This window comes from Centruroides vittatus, unplaced genomic scaffold (assembly GCF_030686945.1).
Source record: "Centruroides vittatus isolate TY-2023 unplaced genomic scaffold, ASM3068694v2 contig_1284, whole genome shotgun sequence".
Lineage (NCBI taxonomy): Eukaryota > Metazoa > Arthropoda > Arachnida > Scorpiones > Buthidae > Centruroides > Centruroides vittatus.
In genome coordinates this window covers 55,379-67,852 of record NW_027120818.1, presented here as the reverse complement: position 1 = coordinate 67,852, position 12,474 = coordinate 55,379, and the positions used below count along the sequence as shown (strand labels likewise).

The following is a 12,474-nucleotide window of genomic DNA, read 5'->3' as shown; positions in this document are numbered from 1 at the left end:
AAGTTGAAAGTTGTTGAATGGCGTGTTTATTCAATTTGTATATCTAAACAGATAAACGATACCTTTCTATGGTAGATCGCTTATATGTTGCGATATGCCAAAGAAAAATACTGTACCTCTAGTACAATATAATATAATAGAATAATGCAATATTTTCATATTTATCGAAATCACAGATTTGTTTTTACAACAGATTAAAAATTGGTTTTACGATTTTTCTATTGAATGAACAATGGCTATACTCTTGTTATAAATTATCTACGCCTTTTGATAAGTAAGTACGAAGTACAAGTTTTTTTTTATTCAGAAATTGATTGTACTAATCTGAATGTTAACGGTCAAATTGTACTAAGAGGAGACAATCACGACATCAATTCTGCTTCTCCAAATGTTCTCTAATATCAGAAATTCTTGTAATAAGTGATATTAACCAAGTAAGTTTTATTTATGGTTTTCTGCTGATTATAAATATATGTATAATTTTTTATAAGATAAATTTAATTATAAAATTTTTATATATTTTTAGACACACTAACGTTGATCATTTGCAAATTAATAAAATTATTTTGTAATTAACTAAAGGCCTATTCCAATAACTTTTAGGCTATTGTTTGTGGTTCGGATATAATGTATATTTTAAGTTATTTTCCTAAAAAATAACTTGAGAATAAACGTAGATGTTAATCTTAGTTATAACTTAATAGTCTCATCTAATCCAAGTAAAGCACAGGCAATGACAGATAACATTATTCTTTATTGAAAAGAATGCAATTTCTTTTGAAATACATTTAAACTATCCTGATGAAAGATTCGGGATATTTTACAAGAACCAAGTTTATAAATATCCTGTATATTTACGTTTATATTCAATCTATATATTAAAAAAATATTATAAAATTAATCTTATATTTATTATTTCTATATTAAACTTTGATTTATTTAATTAATACTGTTATTTTATTATTATAGTAATTATTTTTAAAAAATTTAATATATACTATTTCCAAAGTTCTGATTTCAGTTTTTGGTTTCGATTTTGGTTTTGATTGATAAAATCTTATCTACTGTGATAAATTTTAGTGTTTATTTGCTGCGAGTTTAAATGTTCAACGTGAGATAATTTTTAAATATTTACTCTTACAATCGATTTTCGTTTCAACATTTCCGATTGGGCTTTTTCAAATATTTTTGCCAAACAGCATAATATACATAAAAAAGTAAGTAATTTATTCATTTTACGTATTACTTTACCGTAAACATATTTACTTTGTTATAAAAGAAAGATAATAAATTTGTTATGCGTCGCGCCTGTTCTGTTTTTGTCACATGTAGTGTTGTGATTCCATGACGCCCATATTGCCAAGAACACACATGCGTAAAATTCTGTGGTAGAAAACTGAATTAGAAATCAGCTTTCAGTTTAGTTTGTTTTACGCTTTTATGTTAGAACATACATACGTAAAAATTCTGGTTAAAAAGGAAACGTTACTGCCTCTCACAATGCTACATTTTATTAACTTTTTTTTCTCATATATCTATCCCTTCGTACCTTTCATTTTTTTTTCGTTGCCTCTGCCATAATATAGAAAGTTTAAATTAATACAGTCGTATTCTGAATTCAAATAATGAACGTGTGATCTAAATAATAGGTTTATATATCGATTCCACTAGACCTATTTTTTATTTGAAATTTTATACCTATAGCCATCCATAAACGTTGTTTAAATACAATGTTCTTATACATGACACTTATGTGGTTTAACGGGTTCAACAAACGCTTCTATTTTATTTATTTTTTGTTTCTTCGAGACCGTTACAATTATAGGGTTAACCCTCATTGCTGCCATTGTTAGAATAAAAAGCCACGTGTATACTTTGACGTCACAGAAAAGACTTCTCTATATTGGAAGAGTTTTGGCGTAAAAATTTTACGGCGTAAAAAGTAGAAACATGCTCTACTGTTTTTTCAGTTCTATTTCAGCCAAAATTTCAGAAAAATTTTTATATTTTCTGCTTTATGATAGATTTTACGCCGAATTTTTCGCATGTGTGATTCTGGCCTATGTCCTATCTTGTCAAGCTGTTGTCATTTTTGCAGTGTCTCACCAGTGCCTTATAAGCAACTTAATGTATATTCAGCTGGGCTGTGACCCACACTGTGTATGTAAATTTTTATTTTGGTCGGTAACAGACTCTGGTGGCTAGCTCAGATGACTCACTTCCGACTTTCTTATCTACATTTTCTCCCCTTTCCCCTACTTTCTCTATCTTATCTCCCCATCCTCTTAATCATTTACTTCAAATGCTAAGCTCAAGGTACGGCCTCCTAATTCTTTACTTGTATTGTTTTGTTATAAACACAGACTGCTTAAAATGTTTTTCTGACAGACAATAACTCGAAAATGACCAATTTCTTTTTTCTGAAACTTTTGTAAAAAGTAATCTTACAGTTTTGTCTTTCTCCGATAATTAAATTACTCAAATGCTTTCTTAAAATTTTCTTTTAAATAATGAACGTTTATTAAACCTTTATGTGTGAAGTGTTGTAGGAAACAGAAAACTTCTGCAGTTGCTATCTATGATAAAAGAAATAGTTCGTGAAGTTTAACATGTTTTCTTCACTGATCTTTTATGGGATGCATAATTTTCAGTTAGTCCGGTGGATCGATTGAAATTCACCCAGTGTTTTTACAGGGTATGTCCAGTATAGATATTTTAAACGATTATCAATAGTAGAAGTTTGAACTTTCACGTAACGAAAGGATTGGATTCGGTTGATGGTAGAACGTAATCGGCGATCTTCCAAGAAAGATACAATCCCGTAATGGCTATTAGCGCAATATGATTTTTATATACACAATGAATCTAAGCTTCTAACAACAAAACAACTTTATTGTAATTTATAAAAATGCTCATGAGCTTGACATGGACGACTCGCACATTTCGTGGTAGAATGCCAAAAAAGCGTCATTTCGCTAGAGATGATTCGCCGCCCTCCCATAGCCAAATTAGACACAACATAGCCTCCCATAGCCACGACATCTATGAGAGGATTCAGCAACGATTTGCTTAACTTTCTCGATAACATTTGGAAGCATCATCTGTTATCATATTTTATTTTAAAACTTTTTATATTTTGAACTATTATGAAATAGCAAAAAGGAATGGGCTTATTAAAGCGTTGTAAATGCTTGTAACAAGTGAAATTGTCATTAAGTCCACTCTATTGAAAATACACACGTTATTCGGATTATTTTAAAATAAGTACTTTATAATATTCACCGAGTTCGATATAAAATTCATAAATTCTTCTATAAGATACATTTATGGATAAATTTACTGCTAAATAAATAACAGTTACATTACAAAAACGAATATTTTATTACCTTACGGTGTACAGTACAATATTTATGTATAGTAAATTGAATTTGATTAACGTTGTCAAATATTTATTTTTTTAGAAAAATGTCTGTGAGAAAAGATAGAAATGATTTTCGGTATGACTTGACTGCTAGAAAATCGGGTGAAAGAACACGTCAATTTTATAATGAGTTACTGCCATCTGTACCCAGAACGTGTAGAAATAACACTTCGCCAAATTACAGCCAAACTATGCCTACCTTATCCACTACAAATATATCAATCTGCTCTCTTCATCAGAAACCAAGCTCTCCAATAACAGATAAAATAAGTACTACACTACCTTCTGGAATAACAACAAATAAAACTAACCGTCATACTTTACCAACTGTTGCCATTCTTCCTACCTACCCACATAGATCTAGTTTATCAAAAGTTGACAAACGAAGTGCAGCTAAAAAAATTAATGTCACTGAGAAACAACTAATAAAAATGTTATGCAAGAATTTCTACACCTACGATTTACTGGACGATGAAGAGTTTCAGGAATTTTTACGACTATTGCAACCTAAATATACACTCCCATCTCGAGAAATCTTAACAAACGATTTGATTCCGAGACTTTACAATGAGACGAAGGGAACGATTATGAACGAACTCAGCAATACTACAGCAGTTTGCTTAACGTTAGAACGATGTTCCGCTGCTATTTATGCTATAACGGTACATTACATAAGCCCTAGTCTGCGATTACGTTCTAATACATTGGAGTGTTTCGAAATCGAGAAAGAACATACTTCAAATGATATCGCAAATAAGCTTATGCATATTGTGAATGATTGGCAAATCAGTTCAAAAATTATACGTGTTGTTAATGATTGTGATAATAGCATTGAAAACGCTATTCATCAATGTAAGTGGAAGAGTATACCATGCTATGCACATTTACTTAAATTAGTGGTCCAGAGCGGTATGAAAGATATCGAGAACATCGTGGAAAAATTCAGGAATATTGTAAAATCCCTAAAACAAGACGGTGATGTCGGAGCAAAATTTATGTTTAATCAAAAAGATATAAATTTCAATGGATTAGTTTTAGACGAAGATGTTTCTATTAGATGGAATTCGACTTTAGACATGTTAAACGGAATTCTTAACAATCAAGAGCTGATCATTTCTACTCTAAAGACTTCGTCAACAATGAATTTTAATATCCATTATCTTCACTGGAATGTAATTGATCACGCAAGAAACTTATTATCAAGTTTCGAGGAAGCAAGAAAAGATATTATTGACGATAATACTATTAATATATCTAAAGTTTCCATTTTGTCACAAATATTAATAAATCGTGTAAAAAGATATTTAGAAATACCTCATTTACCTGAAGAAATTGCAAACATGGGGAAAAGACTATTAGAGAATTTACATAAAAGATTTGGAGCAGTAGAAAAAGAGAAATTAATTGCCCAAGCAATAATCTTAGATCCACGATTTAAGAAACTAGGATTCGTAAACGAGAAGGATTTTAAAAATGCGTGTGAATCTTTAACTGATGTATATGAAGATAGAATTGAAAATACTAGCATCGCAGTATCAAATGTTTTCGAAGGATGTAAAAGCAATTCATCTGGATTGCTTTGGAGCGAATTTGATGAATCTACCAGTAAAGTACGTATTTACTTTTAATTTTCTTTAGACATGAATAAATTTAATCCATAAAAATTTATTTTTTACAGTCCAGAATTAAGTATGAACGATATACTACAATCAATACAGAATTGCAACGTTATTTAGCAGAACCTCTACTTTCAAGGGAATTAGATCCTCTGAAGTGGTGGAAAGAAAAGAAATCAGTTTATCCGAATTTATATGAAGTTATGCTGAAGAGGTTGTGCATAAGAGCGTCATGCGCTTCTCATAGTGGATTATTTTTAAATGCTGGGATCATGTGTAATGAAAAAGCGTGCAAGTTAAATTCTTCAGAATTATCAAAGATTCTATTCCTAAATAGTAATCTATTGTAGATGTTTTACTTTTCATAATGTTATTTTTTTGGTACGAAATTGTTGGCAGAAATTATTGTAAAGTTATTCTGACTTATAATTTCCAGAAAAGAAAAACTCAACATATAACTGATAAGGGAAGTTGGGAGATATAACTGATTGGGAGAAGTTCACACCCAATTCGAAATTTTATGAAAATAATTATAAAAGTCTAAAATGAACTTAAATTGTTTTCCCACATTCTTCTTTTCCTGTAATTTAAGTTAATCGCTTTTGTAAAATAAATAGGCTTTTGTTTAGTAAAATTATCTTTGTAATCAAATATTACAATTACCTGAAGCTACTTATAACAATATTACGAATATATCAATAGAAAACTCACTATTGTTAATGATTTATTGTTATTAAATTATTTTTGATAATTTAAGGGGATGTAATATTATGTAATATATATCAAATTAACAGTCTATATTAAAGATTTCAATGAATAGTTTCGGTTTTACTAATTATGGATAAAGAATTAGTAATAACACATTGAAATATCATAGAAACACTTTATTAACGAGAATTGGCGTAATTCTTTTCATTATGTAAACTACAGTGTGTGAAATGATAAGACTGCATAAAAAGACTGAACATAAAAATGGATATGCCAGAAACAGTAATTTCGTGAAATTTCGTATGTATATTTATTGCTTTATAAAATAAAAATATACAGGTAACCTTCGCATAACACGGGAGATACGTTGCAAAAAATTGCCGTGTTATGCGAATCCGTGTTATAGGAAACAAAGAACTAGTGCGAAAAGGGGAACTAGGTTCCAATAATTAATAAACACGCTGTTAAATCCTTCTTTAAATCGGATTTATTATTCACAAGTCGAAAGGTCCAATGCCAGGCATCGGGGCATACAAAATTACAAATAAAAATAACAATATACTGAATATTATACTGTAAAAATATAAAATAATTTATATTGATAATTTAAATTAATTTAAATACTTGCTAAAGGCGCCCCTAGTGGCCATTTTTGACATACATTAATAGAATCCGGTTTTTCAGCTTTACATAGTAGATTTTTTTCATGGGTAAAATACTTATTTATTATTTGAGTAAATATTTTACCATAGGACTATTCATCCTATGTGATGATCTCAACTTGAGCATCATCAACTGGTAACGGTTGTTATTACATTTCATGTTGTAGGAGTGTTTTACTTAATTCCCGAACTATGTTAGAGTGAACCCGTGCTATAGAAGTGCCGTGTTATACGGGGGGTTACCTGTATAAGCAATAGTACAAAATTTACTGGGTTTCACTGATTTACTGATTTACTGATGTGATAAATTTAACTGTGTTGAATTTTGACTTGGGTACTGCCTTAAAATCGAAAAGTTGTGTTTTTTCGTAACAGTTACTCGATAAGGTTGAACATTCCTAGCAAGAACAATTATTTCAATTAAACAATCTCAAAAACGGAATTCAAACAACATTATATATTGTAAGCTTTGAGCCGAAACTGTGAAAATTTAACTGGCAGCTGTTGGCACATTTTACCTTATTTACAGAAATACACGTGACTTTCTGTAAGAAAAACCGAAAATTTAATTAGTATCTGTAGCATTTTTAACCCATTTTGCTCATATTGGCATTGAAACATATTCGTTTTCAGCAAAAAAAAAAAAGAAAAAAAAAAAAGAGGGAGTTGGAAAAATTCGCATTTGCACACTTTTGTGTACTCTTGAATTACGTGTATTAAATCATATTAATTTAATTTCCTTTAAAAATATTGTAATTTAACATAAGAAAGTAAAGAATCTAAAAAATTTAATGAAAAACATTGTTAAAAGATATTTTTATTTAATCACAAAAAACGTTCACATTAGAATTTCAATAAGAGAAATCTCATCACCGTTACCACGAAGTCTTTCACATTAAAAATTTAAATACAGCTTTACTTAATTTCCAAAACAAAATTCACATTTATTCAAAGATACGTTATGCATAACATAATAAAATATAATGGAATATTGAAAAATACCTTTATAATAAAAATTGTTTCACTGTAACAAGTCACGAGTATCCAATTATTCACGAAAACTCAACAATTGATATGATATTGTACAGGGTGGGAAAGAACATCACTTAACACTTCTGCTAAAGAATATAGATTCTATCCAAAGAAGTGTGCATTGAGCACATCATGTAACATGCGTAAATGTTCGAGATAAAATCTTTTAGTAATCAATTTTTTGTGTAATTCGACCCTGAATTTTGCATCACATGACTTTCTTTGCCATTTACGGTTGTGGAGTTGAATTTAATACAACCGCCATCAAAATTTAAAATAAGTGAGCAAAAGAATTGTAACTGAACTATCGTTAAGAATTACAGTGAATGATTATTATGTTTCAATCCATAGTTATAGAAACTAAGCCAGAAGTTAAATCTTTTTGATGTGGATCGATAACGATACGCGCTACTAGAGAATTAAACTGATCTTCGGATATTATATATTTAATATCAGCACCAACTTTTCTTTCACTGTGTAAGACAACGGCTTTTTCATGTCTAAGAGAGAATTCTTCCTTCATTTCTTCTGTTACATCTTCCTCTACCCTTCTGAAGGTGTCAATATTTCTGTCGCTTATAATGGAATATTCTGCATTACGATTGTGAATGATGCCATAAAAATAAAAGCCGAGTTTATCCCAACTGTAACTATTTATTAAATTTCTTAAAAATTGCACAGGTTGCTGTATATTTATATATGTATCGGAACGACAAGAGGCTGTGTCGTTAGAAAATCTCTTATCAAGTAGTAGACGTACTACGAGACGATGCGAATAATTCAGGTTGTTATGAAATTTAATCAATTCTTTCTTAATATCTTCGTAGTATTCAAAATTGTCAGGAATGCCAAAGTAAATTTGATTGCCTTTAAAGATATTGGATAACTTGAGAAATTCGTTTAAGCAATCGTAATAAAGAACTAATCTGGCTTTTTCAAGAAATATTTCTTTATTCCTTACGTTTTTAAGTTCATTGTAAGAACAGTACCAGGTTACGGGATGGAAGAGGTTTGTTTGTAGAAAGTCTACGAGGCTGCCTGCAAACGGTTCATCTCCAAACAAACCAAAAATAAAAAACAAAATACCACCTACTTTAGGAATTGCGACAGTATTTATGGAATGAAAAATGTATAAAGCCATTACAAATTCTACGAACAATCTGTGAATAAATTCAAAATATGGCTCATTATTTTCTTTTGATCTTTTTGCAAATACGTCGAGACCAACGATAAATTGGTATTCCTCTTCATCATGAAAGATAATTCTCAAATCTTCGTTTGTCATTCTTTGTGTTTCCAAGCTGGTGGCCAAATTTGGTTGCTAGAATTCTTTCTTGTAGTAAAGTTCTCCTAATTTAATAACAAAATCTTCTCCTTCAAAAAACTTTCCAGTATTCAGATTTCGAACGTTGCCTTTATTTTCCTTGTATCGTTTTATCAAAAGACGAAATATTAAGACAAACAAATCGGCTCTGGATTTTATATAGCGGTCGTATCTACTTGCGGGAAGGCAGCATAACATATGCAACATCAATGGGCATTTTGCTAATTCGAAGTAAAAGCTATCGTTATTTATCAGACTAAGTAGATACTCTCTTTTATCTTTGTTTCTTCTAACAATAACATTAATGTATTTTTCTTTCTGTTCGGGAGAGAATCCTTCGATGCAATATCCATATTCAAATTCCTTCCTTATTTCATCAGTAACGTGCGGACGGCTAGTAACAACAATTGTCATTTTCTCAGAAAGTTCGAAAGAGTCGTTTGTTATGAATTCTTTAACACATTTTTTATGGCGAAATTCGTCAAATCCATCCAAAATGACCAAAAAATTCCATTTGGCTTTTCTTAGTTTCGTCTGAAAATTGTCGTCTTCATTCTTGTCGATGCATTCCAGTACGGCATCAATAACGTTTCTCTCTCCTAATTTACGTAATTCAATTACAGCTAAAGCATCGAAATATCTTAAGTAACTTCGACGATCCTCATCGCTCCCCCAGTCGTATGCGATTTTTTTACAAATGGTCGTTTTCCCGTATCCCGGATCTCCTGTAATCAATACTGTTCGGTGCTTTTTCGATCTCTTGGCGAAAACTTCTTCGATTTGTATAAGTTCGCCCGTTTTTCGTTCTATCATATCTGTTTTTTGGAGTTTAACGTCCACAAAACATTCTTTTATTGGAAAGTCGTTATGTCCCTCGTTCCAGAGAAAGGAACTCATATATGCGTAATTGGTCTTGTATCTGTTCATTAGCTTTTCTTTGCATATCTCTAACTTGACTGAAATGAAATTAATACAAAAAATAATTTAGAGTTTAACAGTAGAAACAAATGCAGAGAGAGAGAAATAGAGAGAATGTGACTTTTCATATTTTAAATAAATACTTTAGTAATATACAAGTTATTCGATAAGTTTGATCCCACAAGATTTAAATACATGTTTGATCTTTTATGGGTGAAGCGTGGCACTAATTAAAGATCGAAATCATTTTACTTTGATGGAAGGCTACATCTAGACTACATGTGATTATTGGAAAGTTAGCGTATGACTTATTTACAGTAGCTTTTCAGCAAATTCACAGTGACTGGGGGCACCTCAACAATATAATTTGATTACCTTTTTAATCAGAGCCGTACCTCAACTGTAATAGAATAAACACAATCCTGACTCTTAGTTTTTTTGCTTCTACATCCTTACTTGATTCATTTCAATTTTTTGGGTTTTTTGTCTACATTGGACTTTGTCTTCAGCAGGTTCACATTAATATTCTATAACAAATTTTTAAAATTCTATAACTTATTTGGAAATTAACAAAATTATATTCGACAATGAATTTTAAAAGGAATTAAATTACTTACACTTACTTTATTGTCTATTATTAATATATGAATATAGACATAAACCATCTATGAAGAGAATTTCACCAATCATGGAATAGCATCGTTTATAGAGGAAGTAACATGTGAAAAAGTATTTAAAGGGAAAGTCAAAGGAATAAAGTTTATCGTTAAAGATAATAAAGATATGTTGAATATGTGATAAAGACATTTAAACAGTTTTTTAAGAAAACCTTTAAATTTTACACATGTTTTTGTCCTTTATATTCGTGCAAGTTTCTTTAAAGGATAACATTAGGTTAACTGTACGTCTGTGTTGGTATATTAACAATAGACAATAAAGTACCTGTAAGTATTTTAATTCGATGGCTATAATTTTGTTATTTTTAAAATAAATATTTTTAAAAATTTGTGATAGACTATTACTGTGAGCCTGAAGAAGAGCCTTCAGGTAAGAAACACGAAAAAGAGTGTACAGGTAAAAATAAATGAATTTAGTTTTGATTATTCGGAATAAGTTCTCTATTTGCTAAACGTAAATTTTACTAATGTAATAAGTCTTTTTAGTAAACAAAGTCCAACGTCGACAAAGATATAAAAAGGAAATCATCATAACTCTTTCGCAGCTAGACTTATGTACGAAATCTAGCTTCCAGTAACGAAAAAAATTTATGCTTTGATAACTAAGGTTCTGAAATTTTCAGTACATAGGTTGATACGAATTTATGTAGTTTTCTTACTAAACCACTTTCTCGATTATGCAATGTATAAGTCGTTGAATCTGAACGTTTTAAACTAACGTTAATCTATCATTCGATTTGAATTAATTTATCATTCGAATGAACTCATACATAATTTCCTTCTTGAAATTCCGAGTGCGGTAAAAAGTTTGTGTGCAGCTTTTGCCAAATAGTTTTTATGTACTGTAAACGTTAGTAAAATCTGGAAAAAGATGAATTGTTTAAGTTCTTATTTTCATTCAAGTAAGAAAAGAAAGAGTTTACGAAGTTGCTTTTTCTCTGTTCATGTTTAAACTTCAATGTTTCCAAGTGTTTCGAAAAACATATAAATTTAATAAGCAATTCTTAACATACTCGAAAGATGTCACATGGTCCTCTTATGTTTTACTCACAATAACATGTATTTTTCGTTCAGTATTGTATAATATAATCAATATAATACGCAATTATTACCTTTTTCAGTGTTATCAACAACTACAGTTTCACGCGTATCTCCCATTCTTATATCCGTACATTCCTTCATTGTGATATTGAAGGTAGACATGATGATGATAACTTCTAAATCAGGTTTTAATCTGAAATGATACGTAAAATAATAAATTTTGTATAAATTTGTTCATATTGTAATCGAATCTTCGCAATAGAAGTTAACAGAAAAATTTAATCATTGCCCTTAACTAGAATAGAAAATAAAACTACGTAATCAAAAGACCTATTTCTTTTTGATGCTGAAGATTTCTCTTATAGATTTATATAAGAAAATTTATATTTTATACAAGTATCAAATATATTTATTTTGCTTTTCACCAATATTAAAAAATAGTATCCGCTCATGTGAAATTTTCGTAAATCGCATGTATACAGTACATGTGTGAAAAATTAACAAATTCTATTTGCACAAATCATTGTAAATGTACTGATTGTTGTGCAGAGAATTAACATATTTATTAACTTGTGCATGTTACGGCTGTTTTAATTACTCTTATCACAGTTTAATTCGGTATTGTATCATCTTCACAATGATCAAACACAGTGAGTGAAAGAACGGTATTATTGTCAACAAATTCAGATCGCATGGAATTATGAAATTATAAATAATTCAGATAATTTAGAATCAGTTTGGTCCCTTAGACGCCAGATAAAGTAACATTTACTCTATATATTAATTTGATAATACAGTCAAACCTGTTTTATGCGGTGGATAAGGACCGCATTAAAAAAAACGCATAAAAAAATCGCACGAAACTTCACGAGTGGCTATAAAAAATAGTTTTCGCAACACAATTAAAATTTTTTTATGCGGTCAATAGGGACCGCATAAAAGAAGTCTCACATAGAAAATAACTCAAAACCGTACGAAATAGAATTTATTGACAACAGATGTCAGCACTTGACTGCATCGTCTCGTCTATCGTCTGTTTTACATATTTTTGTCAACGTGTATATAAGTCAACGTG

The 12,474-nt window shown here is 30.1% G+C and overlaps 2 protein-coding genes across 2 annotated transcripts; one reads left to right on the top strand and one right to left on the bottom strand.

The window, feature by feature from the left end:
* Positions 1-4,039: 4,039 nt before the first annotated feature.
* On the top strand, positions 4,040-5,387 carry LOC136989210 (E3 SUMO-protein ligase ZBED1-like). The gene is made up of 2 exons (XM_067287303.1): positions 4,040-5,031; positions 5,100-5,387. Exons 1-2 carry the CDS (start codon positions 4,183-4,185, stop codon positions 5,385-5,387), a joined length of 1,137 nt encoding a protein of 378 aa, XP_067143404.1. The 5' UTR covers positions 4,040-4,182.
* Positions 5,388-7,844: 2,457 nt separating this feature from the next.
* Positions 7,845-11,565, bottom strand: LOC136989201 (NLR family CARD domain-containing protein 4-like). Its single transcript, XM_067287290.1, has 2 exons — positions 11,471-11,565; positions 7,845-9,719 (listed from the first exon to the last, which is right to left on the bottom strand). The coding sequence occupies exons 1-2, from the start codon at positions 11,559-11,561 to the stop codon at positions 8,761-8,763; spliced, it is 1,050 nt and encodes a 349-aa protein (XP_067143391.1). The 5' UTR covers positions 11,562-11,565; the 3' UTR covers positions 7,845-8,760.
* Positions 11,566-12,474: the final 909 nt, after the last annotated feature.